Genomic DNA, 19,196 nt, shown 5'->3' with positions numbered 1-19,196 from the left:
ATGGTCGGATTCGCGTTTATCGTCGAAGGAATGAGCGTTACACCGAGGCCTGTACTCTGGAGCGGGATCGATTTGGAGGTGGAGGGTCCGTCATGGTCTGGGGCGGTGTGTCACAGCATCATCGGACTGAGCTTGTTGTCAATGCAGACAATCTCAATGCTACAGGGAAGACATCCTCATGTGGTACCCTTCCTGCAGGCTCATCCTGACATGACCCTCCAGCATGACAATGCCACCAGCCATACTGCTCGTTCTGTACGTGATTTCCTGCAAGACAGGATTGTCAGTGTTCTGCCATGGCCAGCGAAGAGCCCGGATCTCAATCCCATTTAGCACGTCTGGGACCTGTTGGATCGGCGGGTGAGGGCTAGGGCCATTCGCCCCAGAAATGTCCGGGAACTTGCAGCTGCCTTGGTGGAAGAGTGGGGTAACATCTCAAAGCAAGAACTGGCAAATCTGGTGCAGCCCATGAGGAGGAGATGCATTGCAGTACTTAATGCAGCTGGTGGCCACACCAGATACCGACTGTTACTTTTGATTTTGACCCCCCCTTTGTTCAGGGACACATTATTCAATTTCTGTTAGTCACATGTCTGTGGAACTTGTTCAGTTTATGTCTCAGTTGTTGAATCTTGTCATGATCATACAAATATTTACACATGTTAAGTTTGCTGAAAATAAACGCAGTTGACAGTGAGAGGACGTTTCTTTTTGTTGCTGAGTTTATAGACCCTCTAACATATATATCAACGAATAGGCGCGGGCACTAGAACAGTCTGCAGCACCCGGCCTCAACCTACTAGAATCTGAAGTCAAATGTCTACTGTTTGCTGATGATCTGGTGCTTCTGTCCCCAACCAAGGAGGGCCTACAGCAGCACCTAGATCTTCTGCACAGATTCTGCCAGACCTGGGCCCTGACAGTAAATCTCAGTTAGACAAAAAATAATGGTGTTCCAAAAAAGTTGCCAGGACCACAAATACAAATTCCATCTAGACACCGTTGCCCAAGAACACACAAAAAACTATACATACCTTGGCCATAAACATCAGCGCCACAGGTAACTTTCACAAAGCCGTGAACGATCTGAGAGACAAGGCAAGAAGGGCCTCCTATGCCATCAAAAGGAACATCAAATTCGACATACCAATTAGGATATGGCTAAAAACACTTGAATCAGTTATAGATCCCATTGCCCTTTATGGTTGTGAGGTCTGGGATCCGCTCACCAACCAAGAATTCACAAAATGGGACAAACACCAAATTGAGACTCTGCATACAGAATTCTGCAAAAATATCCTCCTTAGTACAACGTAAAACACCAGATAATGCATGCAGAGCAGAGAGATGAACCTGGAGAAGAGTCCCCTCAGCAAGCTGGTCCTGGGGCTCTGTTCACAAACACAAACAGACCCCACAGAGCCCCAGGACAGCAACACAATTAGACGCAACCAAATCATGAGAAAACTAAAAGATAATTACTTGACACATTGGAAAGAATTTACAAAAAAAACTGAGCAAACTAGAATGCTTTTTGGCCCTAAACAGAGAGTACACAGTGGCAGAATACCTGACCACTGTGACTTACCTAAACTTAAGGAAAGCTTTGACTATGTACAGACTCAGTGAGCATAGCCTTGCTATTGAGAAAGGCCGCCATAGGCAGATCTGGCTTTTAAGAGAAGACAGGCTATGTGCTCACTGCCCACAAAATGTGGTGGAAACTGAGCTGCACTTCCTAACCTCCTGCCCAATGTATGACCATATTAGAGACACATATTTCCCTCAGATTACACAGACCCACAAAGAATTCGAAAACAAATCCAATTTTGATGAACTCACATATCTATTGTGTGAAATACCACAGTGTGCCATCACAGCAGCAAGATGTGTGACCTGTTGCCACGAGAAAAGGGCAACCAGTGAAGAACAAACACCATTGTAAATACAACCCATATTTATGTTTATTTATTTTCCCTTTTGTACTATTTGCACATCGTTACAACATTGTATAAAGATATAATATGACATTCTCTATTCCTTTAGAACTTCTGTGAATGTTTACTGTTCATTTGTTTAGTTTATTTCACTTTTGTTTACTATCTGCTTTGGCAATGTTAACATATGTTTCCCCATGCCAATAAAGCCCCTTAAATTGCAATCAGAGATAGAGAAAGAGGGAGGAGTGACAGAGAGAAAGAGAGAAAAATTAAGAAGGGAAGGAGAGAGAGAGAAGAGGGACGGAGAGAGACAGAGAGTTGGGAAGGACGAGAGAGAGAGAGAGAGAGAGAGAGAGAGAGAGAGAGAATGAAACTAAGGTGTCATTATTAAGTTATAATCATATGTAAGTGTCTACTACAAAGATATTTTTCTACAGTCTTATTTCAGTATTTTAAGTCCCAACAGAACTTTAAAAATGGGGGACTTTTATTTTGAAGGCGAACCGCAAACTCCACACACACAGGATGACATGGACGGTGACCATAGCAACAGAGTAAACAAATGTTTTCCATGTGTGAAATTGCCATATGCATGCATAAAAAGTAGTTACAGGCAACATAAATTAGAAAACAATGATTTTTATTGTTAGACATGACTGTGTGTAAACCTACAATGTTAGCCAACTAACTAGCTGATCTGTTAGAACCAATGAAAATGTGTGGCCCGCCCACAGCCGACCCCACCCCATGTGCCTCAGAGAGGGGTACTTGGAGAGGAGAGGCATTCACAGATAAGGAGATCTGGAGAGAGAGCCTTTATACCTGAGAGAGTCAAGTTCAGACATGCTATGTCAACAACACTATATCCCTCAGTCAGAAAAACAACCCTGGTAGAGGAAACCATAGACACACCATTCAATTACTAGAGGAGTTATGTCATAAAACCCTCAAAGTTCCAGAATGGGGCGAAAAATGGCAGCCATCTTGTTCAGGGATAAATCCAAAAACCAGTCTAATTGGAATGAATGGCAGAAGAGTCTTAAGTGTTGCAGTAGAGTCTTAAGTGATGCCCATCCCTCCCAGTGTGCTCCCATCCCTCCCAGTGTGCTCCCATCCCTCCCAGCGTGCTCCCATCCCTCCCAGCGTGCTCCCATCCCTCCCAGTGTGCTCCCATCCCTCCCAGTGTGCTCCCATCCCTCCCAGTGTGCTCCCATCCCTCCCAGTGTGCTCCCATCCCTCCCAGTGTGCTCCCATCCCTCCCAGTGTGCTCCCATCCCTCCCAGCGTGCTCCCATCCCTCCCAGTGTGCTCCCATCCCTCCCAGTGTGCTCCCATCCCTCCCAGCGTGCTCCCATCCCTCCCAGCGTGCTCCCATCCTTCCCAGTGTGCTCCCATCCCTCCCAGCGTGCTCCCATCGTGCTCACATCCCATAATGTTTTAGTCTAGTCAGAGCTCCAAACAATAACCCACTTCTCTCTCTCTTTGTGTTCAGAAACACATGATACAATTAGGAATCTGGTGATGTGTGACCATACGGAGTAGTCAAGCCACTGAGGAGGAATGAGCCCTGAGGGGTTCTCCCCCCCAAAACCCAACCAACAGAGTATGACTCCACTCACTCAAAACACAAACTCAATCATAGTAGGACTCCACTCACTCAAAACACAAACACCAACAGAGTATGACTCCACTCACTCAAAACACAAACAGAATCAGAGTATGACTCCACTCACTGTTTATGTTTTGGTTGTCATATGATTTGTTGTCATCCCTTCCCAACTACTGATTTATCACTCGGATCAAGTGGTAGTCTGAACTCTCACCGGATGCCTTTTGTCCCATTGTTTACATGACTGTGGGCGGCCGAGGCCTCTCTTTCTCGGGTCTGCTGACGTGAGATTGAAGTAGAGTGATTTATGTTTCTAGAACCGTACCGCAGTTGAGAATCGTTTCACGTTTAGATGGGGTATTTTGACTGTTTTTGGCTTCCAGAACCAATTCGCCCTTTAAACAGAACATGTACAACGGATGTGAAACGGCTAGCTTAGTTAGCTGTGGTGCGCGCTAAATAGCGTTTCGAATCGGTGACGTCACTTGCTCTGAGACCTTGGAGTAGCGCGAGGGCGAGGGGACGGTCTAAAGTTATACTGTTACACATGTAAGGTCCTTGGACTAAGGACTAACGTTAGTCTCTTTTAGTCTAATACTGGGTTATGGTTTAGCTAACCAAACCATCAGTTCTAGCTTACTATTATGAGCATCGAATTCAACAATGGCAATTATATTTTCTATTTGACATTTGCTTTCAAAGGCAGCTCTAACATAGAACATGTAAGAATTAACTATAGCCATTCAATTCTACCGTGCTGATATACCGTGCGTTATAGGGAAATAATGCACGCTCTAGAATGCACTTCAAGCCAATCAGAAACGAGTATTCAACAATGCCATGGTATAAACAGCTATAATGCATCGCATTACAACTTGTAAGTCCTTGTTTGGTCTAGTTTATATGTCACCTCTATTGAATGCACTTCCTGTAAATATCTAAGGAACATCTCGTCATAAACTGAGAACATGAGGGTCTATTTAGTGGTCCCTTCCTCTAAACAAACTGTCATGTTATTTAAATAAAGGGCCAGCAACAGTACCGGTGGATTCTCACGTGTTCCATGGTAGTTGGCTACTATGATAACTACTCTAACAGCACCAACTGCTGTAGTCAGTGCCTCGAGAAAATACTATCTTGAGGTAAAAAGACAGGCTTGTGCTAGTTGTTGTCTCCCAGCATCTGTAATTATTTACGTGCGACCCCCTAACCTCGCATACCTAGCCGCCCCGGTGCTAACATCCCCGGTGCTCTCACACCGGTCGCCGAGTGGCGGTGACGGCATAATTCAGGAAACTAGAAGCTGAAGCTTCCCAAGCAGGAAAAAAAAAATGAGGAAAGGAAAACGCTTTTCCAACTGCTGCTGCACGAGAAGGGGGACGATTATTACCATTTTAGGGCACGCTCGCTCACATCCAAGCCCTACCCTTCTAACCACACTGCTTACTCAGATTCCACCCCATTTTCTTCCCTCTTTTTTTCAATGCAACAAAAAAATATATATACATTTAAAGTGTGGGAGAGAAAAAGAGAGCGCTCAAATTGTATATGTAAACTGTTTTTTTCACCCATTCTCGATATACTTTCATTTGAACGACTCCATTGCGAAGTCTTGCCCAGTCATACCTGGGCAAATAGCTCTGATCTGAACTAATCATACCCCTCTTATAAAAAAAAAGAAAGCCGTTTTGAAACTGCAATAAAAACGCAGTATCTGCAGTCGACTGTGGTATTTTTGGACGCAGTAATACTGCACTATAACTTCAGTTACACTGCAAAAGTACGGCAGCAAAATAACGTGTAATTTTGGATGCATGATTTGTATTGTACGTACAGCTGTTACACTGCACTCTGACTGCAATATTTTTTCTTAAGAGTCTTCAATTATATTACAGGCTTATCAATCCAATGTAGTTTTTTATTTAACCTTTATTTAAAGTAGGCAAGTCAGTTAAAGAACAAATGATTATTTACAAGGACGGCCTAGGAACACTACCCGTGAGCATCAACACTAACAAAAACAAAGTATGTTCTGTAGTGTAATTGTATGATAAAGTATGCCTGAATCATCACATAGACCACTATAATATGGTTGACATCACCAGACGTTATGCGGATAGGGAAGGTCTACAATAGAAGGAGAGGAGACGGGAAGAGGAGACACGATACAGCAGTTGAATGTCGAGGCGCAGGTCTGACATCTGTTGCTCTGCGAGGTGGGCGGGTTATTTCCAGGACTAATAGTTTTTCTAGGGGGGGGGATGGGTATACGGGAGATTAGGCCACTCGTCCGGGCTACAGACAATATGCTGCTTCAATTACAGGCTAACCGGCTGCTTTTACGCGTGATGATAAAACACACATCCTCCACCTAATGTTTATGTCAGTCTAAATCTTCTCGTGGTTCTAGTAGGCTAAACCCTTATTTTGAAGAGAAAAAAAAGTTGAGGAATTTAACTCTGAGTTTAATAAATGTAGTGTAAAAACATTAACATGTATTTTTGTTGTAAAAGTCATGGTCCAATATATTTTGGACAATAATAATGTTCCCAAGTTCCAACCATCAAAGAGCCGTATCAATGTCAAAGTAGCCTACAGGTTGTCTGCTGCGCGTATGTCCCTCTCATCTCTGCAGCATTCAGAGGTGGAGGTAGAGGCATTCAAACACCTTTACCCACCAGGAGGGACTCGGAGCTAGATAGATCACACCCTAAAATGTATTCTATTCACCTTTCTCTGCTGCTTCTCCCACGCCGGGTCCAACAGCATATCCCGGTCCCAGTCATCTTCCTGAGGCATATAATCGTTTTCATCTCCGTCATACGGGTCCATGTCGAAAGTAGGCATGGATTACACTTCCTCGCGTTCACTGTGTTTTACCGGTACGGTACTCCGCGGTGGACCGGAGGTGATGTTGCAGCGGTATGTTGTTACCGTATACCGCACGACCAAGACGGTGTGGATGAAATTAACGGTCACACGGGCTTCACTGTATCTCGCTTGCTGCTGACTCTCAGTTTCTCTCGCTCTCTCAGCTAAACTCACACAAAACCCTTCACCTTCTGTCTATCCTTTTCTATCCAACTATTTTTTTTCACCCACCGATCTAAAACGGGTAAGTAGGCAGGTCCTTGAACACTGGCGGAGATAGAAGCTAAACTTTGCTGTAATGAAATATCATTAAAAAAAAAGCTAAATGCAACGTCATTGGATACACAGGAGTTCTATGGCCCGCCCACCACCAACAAGTCCAACATAATTGGCTGTAGCAGCTGTCAGTGCAGAGACTTAATGTAGGCTATGTAGTTCTATTAGTATATACATTGGGTGCTGTAGACGATCGGATACTTCGATTCGAGACATTCTAATGTGTTTCATGTAGTTTGAAACGATGCTAATCTAGACATAAATGCGTAATGCGCGCAAATTCTACCACCCGTATTAGGGTAATTTAGTCTGTGTATACCTACAACAAAAGCGCACCTCCCCCTAGCTTGAGGCCATTTTCTGTTTCAGAAGCAGCGTTTGCCACCTGGAAGAGGAGACCACACCCATCCTCCTCTTCATCTGTCAGAAAGAGAGGTAGAGAGGTGGATAGGAGTTGCGCCATCTATGCAACTTGTTGACAGATAGATAGACAGACAGACAGACACACATGACATCTATGTAACTTGTTGCCAGACAGACAGACAGACACAGGACATTATGTAACTTGTTGCCAGACAGACAAACAGAGAGATAGACAGACACACAACATATATGTAACTTGTTGCCAGACAGACAAACAGAGAGATAGACAGACACACAACATATATGTAACTTGTTGCCAGAGAGACAGACAGACAGACAGACATCTATGTAACTTGTTGCCAGACAGACAGACAGACATCTATGTAACTTGTTGCCAGACAGACAGACAGACAGACAGACATCTATGTAACTTGTTGCCTGCCAGACAGACAGACAGACAGACAGACAGACAGATAGACAGAGCCACACGTCCTCTAGGCCTGGGGCTCCCAAACCTTTTCACAAAAGGCCCCCCCTTCCAGCATTTGGGAAATTTTTTATTTCAGTAGCTAGGTTTCCATCCAATTGGTTACCGATTTTTATGCAAATATTCTAAAATCTGCATAAAAACAATTTATTACGAGAGATGTTTTCTATCAAATTGACTTATTTAATAAAAGGATGTGTGTGATGACATAGTGCACATAATAAAACCGTGATGACACAGTGCACATAATAAAAGGATGTGTGTGATGACACAGTGCACATAATAAACTGTGTGTGATTACACAGTGCACATAATAAAAGGATGTGTGTGATGACATAGTGCACATAATAAAAGGATGTGTGTGATGACATAGTGCACATAATAAAATGATGTGTGTGATGACACAGTGCACGTAATAAAACTGTGTGTGATGACAGTGCACATAATAAAAGGATGTGTGTGATGACATAGTGCACATAATAAAAGGATGTGTGTGATGACACAGTGCACATAATAAAAGGATGTGTGTGATGACATAGTGCACATAATAAAAGGATGTGTGTGATGACATAGTGCACATAATAAACTGTGTGATGACACAGTGCACATAATAAACTGTGTGTGATGACACAGTGCACATAATAAAATTATGTGTGTGATGACATAGTGCACATAATAAAAGGATGTGTGTGATGACATAGTGCACATAATAAAAGGATGTGTGTGATGACATAGTGCACATAATAAAAGGATGTGTGTGATGACATAGTGCACATAATAAAACCGTGATGACACAGTGCACATAATAAAAGGATGTGTGTGATGACATAGTGCACATAATAAAAGGATGTGTGTGATGACATAGTGCACATAATAAAATGATGTGTGTGATGACACAGTGCACGTAATAAAACTGTGTGTGATGACAGTGCCCATAATAAAAGGATGTGTGTGATGACATAGTGCACATAATAAAAGGATGTGTGTGATGACACAGTGCACATAATAAAAGGATGTGTGTGATGACATAGTGCACATAATAAAAGGATGTGTGTGATGACACAGTGCACATAATAAAAGGATGTGTTTGATGACATAGTGCACATAATAAAAGGATGTGTGTGATGACATAGTGCACATAATAAAAGGATGTGTGTGATGACATAGTGCACATAATAAAAGGATGTGTGTGATGACACAGTGCACATAATAAAAGGATGTGTGTGATGACATAGTGCACATAATAAAAGGATGTGTGTGATGACATAGTGCACATAATAAAACGTGTGTGATGACATAGTGCACATAATAAAAGGATGTGTGTGATGACACAGTGCACGTAATAAAACTGTGTGTGATGACACAGTGCACATAATAAAAGGATGTGTGTGATGACATAGTGCACATAATAAAATTATGTGTGTGATGACAGTGCACATAATAAAACTGTGTGTGATGACACAGTGCACATAATAAAAGGATGTGTGTGATGACATAGTGCACATAATAAAAGGATGTGTGTGATGACACAGTGCACATAATAAAAGGATGTGTTTGATGACATAGTGCACACAATAAAAGGATGTGTGATGACACAGTGCACATAATAAAAGGATGTGTGTGATGACACAGTGCACATAATAAAACTGTGTGATGACACGGTGCACATAATAAAAGGATGTGTGTGATGACATAGTGCACATAATAAAAGGATGTGTGTGATGACAGTGCACATAATAAAAGGATGTGTGTGATGACATAGTGCACATAATAAAAGGATGTGTGTGATGACATAGTGCACATAATAAAAGGATGTGTGTGATGACAGTGCACATAATAAAAGGATGTGTGTGATGACATAGTGCACATAATAAACCGTGTGTGATGACACAGTGCACATAATAAACTGTGTGTGATGACACAGTGCACATAATAAAAGGATGTGTGTGATGACACAGTGCACATAATAAACTGTGTGTGATGACACAGTGCACATAAAATGATGTGTGTGATGACACAGTGCACATAATAAAACTGTGTTTTAGGCTTCAAACATAAAGATATAAAACTGTATTTTGTGAAGAATCAACAACAAGTGGGACACAATCATGAAGTGGAACGACATTTATTGGATATTTCAAACTTTTTTAACAAATCAAAAACTGAAAAATTGGGCGTGCAAAATTATTCAGCCCCCTTAAGTTAATACTTTGTAGCGCCACCTTTTGCTGCGATTACAGCTGTAAGTCGCTTGGGGTATGTCTCTATCAGTTTTGCACATCGAGAGACTGAATTTTTTTCCCATTCCTCCTTGCAAAACAGCTTGAGCTCAGTGAGGTTGGATGGAGAGCATTTGTGAACAGCAGTTTTCAGTTCTTTCCACAGATTCTCGATTGGATTCAGGTCTGGACTTTGACTTGGCCATTCTAACACCTGGATATGTTTATTTTTTAACCATTCCATTGTAGATTTTGCTTTATGTTTTGGATCATTGTCTTGTTGGAAGACAAATCTCCGTCCCAGTCTCAGGTCTTTTGCAGACTCCATCAGGTTTTCTTCCAGAATGGTCCTGTATTTGGCTCCATCCATCTTCCCATCAATTTTAACCATCTTCCCTGTCCCTGCTGAAGAAAAGCAGGCCCAAACCATGATACTGCCACCACCATGTTTGACAGTGGGGATGGTGTGTTCAGCTGTGTTGCTTTTACGCCAAACATAACGTTTTGCATTGTTGCCAAAAAGTTCAATTTTGGTTTCATCTGACCAGAGCACCTTCTTCTGTGAAGCTCATCACCGTGCACTTTCTCCACCCTGTGAAGTTCATCGTAATTGATTTAATCTGTAGCCTAATAAACTGCATGGTCTGATGAGTCAATAGCGGGACGACGTGTTATCGCATCACTCCAAGCTGACGTACACACTACCGTTCAAACGTTTGGGGTCACTTAGAAATGTGCTTGCTTTTGAAAGAAAAGCATTTTGTCCATTAAAATAATATAAAATTGATCAGAAATACTTCGTAGACCTTGTTTACATTGTAAAACACTATTGTAGCTGGAAACCAATGATTTTTGTATGGAATATCTACATAGGCGTACAGTTGGCCCATTATCAGCAACCATCACTCCTGTGTTCCAATAGCACGTTGTGTTAGCTAATCCAAGTTTATCATTTTAAAAGGTTAATTGATCATTAGAAAACCCTTTTGCTATTGTGTTAGCACAGCTGACAACTGTTGTTCTGATTAAAGAAGCAATAAAACTGGCCTTCTTTAGACTAGTTGAGTATCTGGAGCATCAGCATTTGTGGGTTTGATTACAGGCTCAAAATGGCTAGAAACAAAGACCTTTCTTCTGAAACTCGTCAGTCTATTCTTGTTCTTAGAAATAAAGGCTATTCCATGCGAGAAATTGACAAGAAACTGAAGATCACATACAACGCTGTGTACCACTCCCTTCACAGAACAGCGCAAACTGGCTCTAACCAGAATAGAAAGAGGAGTGGGAGGCCCCGGTGCACAACTGAGCAAGAGGACATGTACATTAGAATGTCTAGTTTGAGAAACAGACGCCTCACAAGTCCTCAACTGGCAGCTTCATTAAATAGTACCCGCAAAACACCAGTCTCAACGTCAACAGTAAAGAGACGACTCCGGGATGCTGGCCATATCTCAGGCAGAGTTGCAAAGAAGGCCTTTACCCTGCTGCCTTCATGTACACATCTACATCAAATACCTCGTAACTCTGCACATTGATCTGATCTGGGTACGCCCTGAAACTACACCACACGAACAAAAGTATGTGGACACCTGCTCGTCGAACATCTCATTTCACAATCATGAGCGTTAACATGGAGTTGGTCCCCCCCTTTGCTGCTATTAACAGCCTCCACTCTTCTGGGAAGGCTTTCCACTAGATGTAGGAACATTGCTGCTATAACAGCCTCCACTCTTCTGGGAAAGCTTTCCACTAGATGTTGGACTTGCTTCCATTCAACCACAAGATAATTAGTGAGGTTGGGCACTAATGTTGGGCGATTAGGCCTGGCTCGCAGTCTGCGTTCGAATTCATCCCAAAGGTGTTTGACGGGGTTGAGGTCAGGGCTCTGAGCAGGCCAGTCTGGTTCTTACACAGAGATCTCAACAAACCATTTCTGTATGAAGCTCGCTTTGTGCACGGGGGCATTGTCATGCTGAAACAGGAAAGGGCCTTCCCCAAACTGTTGCCACAAAGTTGGAAGCACAGAATCTTCTAGAATGTCATTTTATGCTGTAGTGTTAAGATTTCCCTTCTCTGGAACTAAGGGGCCCGAACCATGAAAAACAACCCCAGACCTTTACAGTTGACACTATGCATTCGGCCAGGTAGCGTTCTCCTGGCATCCGCCAAACCCAGATTTGTCCATCGGACTGCCAAGATGGTGAAGCGTGAATCTTCACTCCAGAGAACGCTTTTCCACTGCTCCAGAGTCCAACGGCGGCGAGCTTTACACCACTCCAGCCAACTCATTGCTCATGGTGATTGCTCAGCATTGCTCATGGTGATCTGAGGCTTGTGTGCGGCTGCTCAGCCATGGAAACCCATTTCATGAAGCTCCTGACAAACAGTTTTTGTGCTGACGTTTCTTCCAGAGGCAGTTTAGAACACGGTAGTGAGTGTTGCAACCGAGGACAGACTATTTTTACGCACTACAGAACTCAGTGGTCCCGTTCTGTGAGCTTGTGTGGCCTACCACTTCACGGCTGAGCCGTTGTTGCTCCTAGACGTTTCCATTTCACAATAACGGCACTTACAGTTGACCGGGGCAGCTCTACACCTGCATTGCTTGCTGTTTGGGGTTTTAGGCTGGGTTTCTATACAGCACTTTGAGATATCAGCTGATGTACGAAGGGCTATATAAATACATTTGATTTGATTTGATTTAGCAGGGCAGAAATTTGACAGACTGACTTGTTGGAATGGTGGCATCCTATGACGGTGCCATGTTGAAAGTCACTGAGCTCTTCACTAAGGCCATTCTACTGCCAATGTTTTGTCTATGGAGATTGCATGGCTGTGGGCTCGATTTTATACACTTGTAAGCAACGGGTGTGTCTGAAAGAGCTGAATCCACTAATTTGAAGGGGTGTCCACATACTTTTGTATGACTATCCCCTGTTCACACTATGTGTATATACCTTTAGTATCTTCGTGTTATTATTTTATTTTTAAACTCTGCATCATTGGGAATGAGCTCGTAAGCAAGCGTTTCGCGGTAAAAGGGCATTTGATTTGATGTACCGTGTCACCGGGCGGCTTCCCGTGGCCACGGTCTATCTACCTTGTAAGGTAAAACCACATACTGGAACTCCTCGCTGCATGGAAGCCTCTCTCCTCTTTCTCACTCACTACCTCCCTCTCCCTGCTCTGCCCTGCTCCCCCTCTCTGCTAGCTAAATCTAAACTGCATAGCCTACACACCGGGTAGCCCTGGTCGGTCTGAAATATTTCTTGACTACATGAAACAAGAGCGCTCTTCCATATATGGACAAACTTCCAAGCGGGTGAATGTTTGGGAAAGTGATGTCACAGATTAAGAGCAGGCTACAGACTGCCAACTCACTGAATGGCTTGTGTTTATAGAGACAGAGTATCTTTTCACAGCAAGGCGCGAGTGTTACTACTGTGCAGACCAAGATAGGAGAGAGCCTCAACGAAACAATGAAAGACAGTGTAGCCTACAGTTTTGTAACAGGGTTAAGACAGTTCACGTATTCCTAAAATCTGTTTTTTTTCCCCACAGGTAGGAAGAGTGAAGAGGAGGGATGCGAGCAGGGAAGGAGCATTTCTTCCATGTTCGTTATTATTTCTCAAAGAAACATATAGGTTATTACTCTGTACCAGTAAAGTATTACTATATTACCAGTAAATACCTGGTCATTTCTGGAGGAGGAGGAGGAGGAAGAGATTGTGTCTGCAATGAAGGACAGGCAGCTTCAGAAGACCCACTGTCGAGTCGACCCTAGATGATGTTCTCCTGATCAGGTGGATCTGACCACAAGACACCTGATCAGGTGGATCGGACCACAAGACACCTGAAGACAATAGAGTACTAAGAAAAGGAGCTTGGAGTGAAGTTGTGTGTGTGTGTGTGTGTGTGTGTGTGTGTGTGTGTGTGTGTGTGTGTGTGTGTGTGTGTGTGTGTGTGTTTGTGTGTGTGTGTGTGTGTGCGATCACTCTCTGGCCTCTACACAAGGCATTCCAACCATGTTGTAGTGAATACCAACGATGCAGTCCATCCTGCTTTCAGTTGCAGAGATCAATTCCTTGTATGGGATAAGTAACTGGGGAAACAATGACAGTGTTTTTAATAGTTTTATTAAAGTATTACGAGAGTTATGTTTATTCCTTATCAAAACACTGGAGAGCAGAATGTGTGTGGCCTCAGTGCCCTGTGTTTTAAAACGTGACTTCGTCTTTGTTAAAAAAATAAATAAAAAAATAAATATTTCCCTATTCTAATTTCTAAGAAGATCCTGTTAACCGCAAAAATAAAACAAGACTAATTCTGCTGAAAAGCCATCAGAGGAAGTTGTATTTATTTAGAAGCCTCTACGGGATTGGTGGGTCCCCCACGGGACGGTTGAGCTAACGTAGGCTAATGCAATTAGCATGAGGTTGTAAGTAACAAGAACATTTCCCAGGACATAGACATATCTGATATTGTCAAGAAAGCTTAAATTCTTGTTAATCTAACTGCACTGTATAATTTACAGTAGCTATTACAGTGAAAGAATACCATGCTATTGTTTGAGGAGAGTGTACAGTTATGAACTTGAAAAGTTATTAATAAACCAATTAGGTACATTTGGGCAGTCCTGATGCAAAATTTTGAACATAAATGGAATGGCTCATTGGATCAGTCTAAAACTGTGCACATACACTGCTGCCATCTAGTGGCCAAAATCGAAATTGCACCTGGGCTGGAATAATACATCATCATGGCCTTTGTCATCATTAAAAAAAAATACAAAAAAACACATGTTTATTTCTTTGTATTGTCTTTTTCTAATGTGTTTTATTCTCCAACATTAATTTCACATTTCCTCAAACTTCAAAGTGTTTCCTTTCAAATGGTACCAAATGGTACCAAGACAAACAAAGCCGACAGGAACTATGCATTCCAAATAGGGCTCTGGTCTAAAGCAGTGCACTATATAGGGAATAGGGTGCCATTTGGGACTCATACAGAGTGACTCTGCTTGGCTGGAATGTCAAACTGCTATGGCCAGCAGCACTAAGTGGAGACTAGAGAAGTAGCTTGATAACCCTTAACAAATCTGTCTGTCAGTTTGGCCTCCAGATCATCACATGACAAGGAAGACAGATATATCAAAATGACTAGCAGGTGCTCTAGAATCAACACTTAGACCACGATAACCTGTGGTGATATCCTTCACCAATATGTACGTCTGATCTGTTCTCAGATCACCACCACTTCAACACAGACCCATGATAGCCTGGTCCCAGATGTGTTTGTGCTGTATCCAGCTCCTAAGGGACCATATGGGACCACGGGAGTTTAATGAAGCACAAACAGATCTGGGCCCAGGCTAGGCCCATGAGGACATAGAAATAGAATGATTAGACCCACTCGGCAGTGGGTCTTCTGAAGCTGCCTGTCCTTCATTGCATGAGGTCATGTGAGGTATAGAATAGATATGATTATCAGATAGAATTCATTCTATCTGAAACGATTATATTTCTGTCCAACAGGTTCAGAATGTCTCTCTGCGTCATTGTTCTGATGAAGGGCGAAACTTCAAGCTTTTAATAATTGCTCAAATAAATCGTATGTTTTTACTAGTGAGCGAGCGTTGGTCCTTTTCCTTTTCAATGAGGATCAGGTTTCACATAACTAGCCCAGGAGGGACTCAGGACTGGGGTTGTGGCCGTTATGACATTTTGTCAGCCGGTTATTGTCATGCAAAAGCCTGCTGGTCTCACCGTAATTGACCGTTAATTAACATAAACCCTTTTAGCATCTCCAGGCCTCCACGCGCACAAGCTGCTGATGCGAGCCTCCTGAACGACATTAAAAAAAAAAAAGAAGTTGAATAAATAAACGTTATATATATATATATATATATATATATATATATATACACCATCATAATAAAATAAACATGATCAAGGAAATATATTTCAGAAACTGTAGACAGCCCCACTATCTGCGCGCTGGAGAAAGAAAGGAATGAGAGATGGAAACGCGTGGCGGTGAGATATGCTGTAGCTACAGGTAATGTGTCAGCCTAGGCAATACAAAATCACTCTAATTGTAGGCTTAGCCGCTCTGCACAATCAACAAACCAACAGCATCACCCAGACTCGTGAACAGAACGTTTGGAGTGTAGGACTCCCGAGTGGCACAAGGCACTACATCTCAGTGTTAGAGGCGTCACTACAGACATCCTGGTTCGTTCCCAGGCTGTGTCACAACCGGCCGCGATCGGGAGTCCCATAGTTGCGGCGCACAATTGGCCCAGCGTCGTCCTGATTAGGGGAGGGTTTGGCCGGGGTAGGCCGTAATTGTAAATAAGAATTTGGTCCTAACTGACTTGACTAGTTATTAAATAAATAAATTAAAAACAGTAGCATAATGTACCCAGTCCATTCAGTACGCATAATAATACACATTCGAAGGCGATGACTGGAATGTGTTCCTAGTAATAGGCTAGATCAATTATGTAGGTACGAAATAAATCTTAAATCCGTTTTTGAATTGTTTTTCTGCTGTTCGTAATATATGGTAGACTTTGTACGATTAAAAAAAACATGAGCTGGCGCACACCCAGAAAAAAATATTTTGTGTGGAGGTGCTGATTTACTGCGAATAAACTATAAACTATGAAAATAAACACTCTATATATAAACTCCCGGTAATTTATTTGGTAAATCAGCAATGTTTCGGCATCACTGTGATTTCATGGAGTTCGATGATATAGACTGCTAGACAGTACAGCCAGGATGATATAGACTACTAGACAGTACAGCCAGGATGATATAGACTACTAGACAGTACAGACAGGATGATATAGACTACTGGACAGTACAGCCAGGATGACAGACTACTAGACAGTACAGCCAGCCAGGATGATATAGACTACTAGACAGTACAGCCAGGATGATATAGACTACTAGACAGTACAGCCAGCCAGGATGGCAGACTACTAGACAGTACAGCCAGGATGATATAGACTACTAGATCGTACAGCCAGCCAGGATGACAGACTACTAGACAGTACAGACAGGATGATATAGACTACTAGACAGTACAGCCAGTCAGGATGGCAGACTACTAGACAGTACAGCCAGGATGATATAGACTACTAGATCGTACAGCCAGCCAGGATGACAGACTACTAGACAGTACAGCCAGGATGATATAGACTACTAGACAGTACAGCCAGGAGGATATAGACTACTAGACAGTACAGCCAGCCAGGATGACAGACTACTAGACAGTACAGCCAGGATGACAGACTACTAGACAGTACAGCCAGGATGATATAGACTACTAGACAGTACAGCCAGGATGGCAGACTACTAGACAGTACAGCCAGCCAGGATGGCAGACTACTAGACAGTATAGCCAGCCAGGATGATATAGACTACTAGACAGTACAGCCAGGATGATATAGACTACTAGACAGTACAGCCAGGATGATATAGACTACTAGACAGTACAGCCGGCCAGGATGATATAGACTACTAGACAGTACAGCCAGGATGATATAGACTACTGGACAGTACAGCCAGGATGATATAGACTACTAGACAGTACAGCCAGGATGACAGACTACTAGACAGTACAGCCAGGATGGCAGACTACTAAGACAGTACAGCCAGGATGATGTAGACTACTAGACAGTACAGCCAGGATGATATAGACAACTAGACAATACAGCCAGGAGGATATAGACTACTAGACAGTACAGCCAGCCAGGATGACAGACTACTAGACAGTACAGCCAGGATGACAGACTACTAGACAGTAAAGCCAGGATGATATAGACTACTAGACAGTACAGCCAGCCAGGATGGCAGACTACTAGACAGTACAGCCAGCCAGGATGGCAGACTACTAGACAGTACAGCCAGCCAGGATGGCAGACTACTAGACAGTCCAGCCAGGATGACATAGACTACTACACAGTACAGCCAGGATGATATAGACTACTAGACAGTACAGCCAGGAAAATATAGACTACTAGACAGTACAGCCAGGATGATATAGACTACTAGACAGAACAGCCAGGATAATATAGACTACTAGACATAACAGCCAGGAGGATATAGACTACTAGACAGTACAGCCAGGAAAATATAGACTACTAGACAGTACAGCCAGGATGATATAGACTACTAGACAGTACAGCCAGGAGGATATAGACTACTAGACAGTACAGTGCAGCCAGGATGACAGACTACTAGACAGTACAGCCAGCCAGGATGGCAGACTACTAGACAGTACAGCCAGAAGGATATAGTCTACTAGACAGTACAGCCAGGATGATATAGAATACTAGACAGTACAGCCAGGAAAATATAGACTACTAGACAGTACAGCCAGGATGGCAGACTACTAGACAGTACAACCAGGATGGCAGACTACTAGACAGTACAGCCAGGATGGCAGACTACTAGACAGTACAGCCAGCCAGGATGGCAGACTACTAGACAGTACAGCCAGCCAGGATGGCAGACTACTAGACAGTACAGCCAGGATTATATAGACTACTAGACAGTACAGCCAGGATGATATAGACTACTAGACAGTACAGCCAGGATGACAGACTACTAGATCGCACAGCCAGCCAGGATGACAGACTACTAGACAGTACAGCCAGGATGATATAGAATACTAGATCGTACAGCCAGGATGACAGACTACTAGACAGTACAGTCAGCCAGGATGATGTAGACTACTAGACAGTACAGCCAGGATGACAGACTACTAGACAGTACAGCCAGGATGACATAGACTACTAGACAGTACAGCCAGCCAGGATGACATAGACTACTAGACAGTACAGCCAGGATGGCAGACTACTAGACAGTACAGCCAGCCAGGATGGCAGACTACTAGACAGTACAGCCAGCCAGGATGGCAGACTACTAGACAGTACAGCCAGGATGACATAGACTATTAGACAGTACAGCCAGCCAGGATGACAGACTACTAGACAGTACAGCCAGCCAGGATGGCAGACTACTAGACAGTACAGCCAGGAGGATCTAGACTACTATACAGTACAGCCAGGATGGCAGACTACTAGACAGTACAGCCAGCCAGGATGGCAGACTACTAGACAGTGCAGCCAGCCAGGATGGCAGACTACTAGACAGTACAGCCAGCCAGGATGGCAGACTACTAGACAGTAAAGCCAGGATGACATAGACTATTAGACAGTACAGCCAGCCAGGATGACAGACTACTAGACAGTACAGCCAGCCAGGATGACATAGACTTCTAGACAGTACAGCCAGGAGGATATAGACTACTAGACAGTACAGCCAGGATGATATGGACTACTAGACAGTACAGCCAGGAGGATATAGACTACTAGACAGTACAGCCAGGAAAATATAGACTACTAGACAGTACAGCCAG

At 43.2% G+C, this 19,196-nt stretch overlaps 1 protein-coding gene across 3 annotated transcripts in view; it reads right to left on the bottom strand.

The window, feature by feature from the left end:
- The window catches only part of LOC110512290 (alpha-actinin-1), a 124,018-nt gene extending 116,913 nt beyond the window's left edge, over nucleotides 1-7,105 (bottom strand). For all 3 annotated transcript variants that reach the window (XM_036955342.2, XM_036955343.2, XM_036955344.2), the window contains exon 1: nucleotides 6,279-7,105. In XM_036955342.2, coding sequence (XP_036811237.2) covers nucleotides 6,279-6,395 — 117 coding nt within the window. In that variant the 5' untranslated portion in view covers nucleotides 6,396-7,105. The remainder of the gene's footprint in view (nucleotides 1-6,278) is intronic.
- Nucleotides 7,106-19,196: the final 12,091 nt, after the last annotated feature.

Source organism: Oncorhynchus mykiss, chromosome 19, assembly GCF_057628025.1.
Source record: "Oncorhynchus mykiss isolate SJ-2025 chromosome 19, ASM5762802v1, whole genome shotgun sequence".
NCBI lineage: Eukaryota > Metazoa > Chordata > Actinopteri > Salmoniformes > Salmonidae > Oncorhynchus > Oncorhynchus mykiss.
Note: the sequence above shows the minus strand (reverse complement) of the source record. Positions and strands in the feature narration are given on the sequence as shown.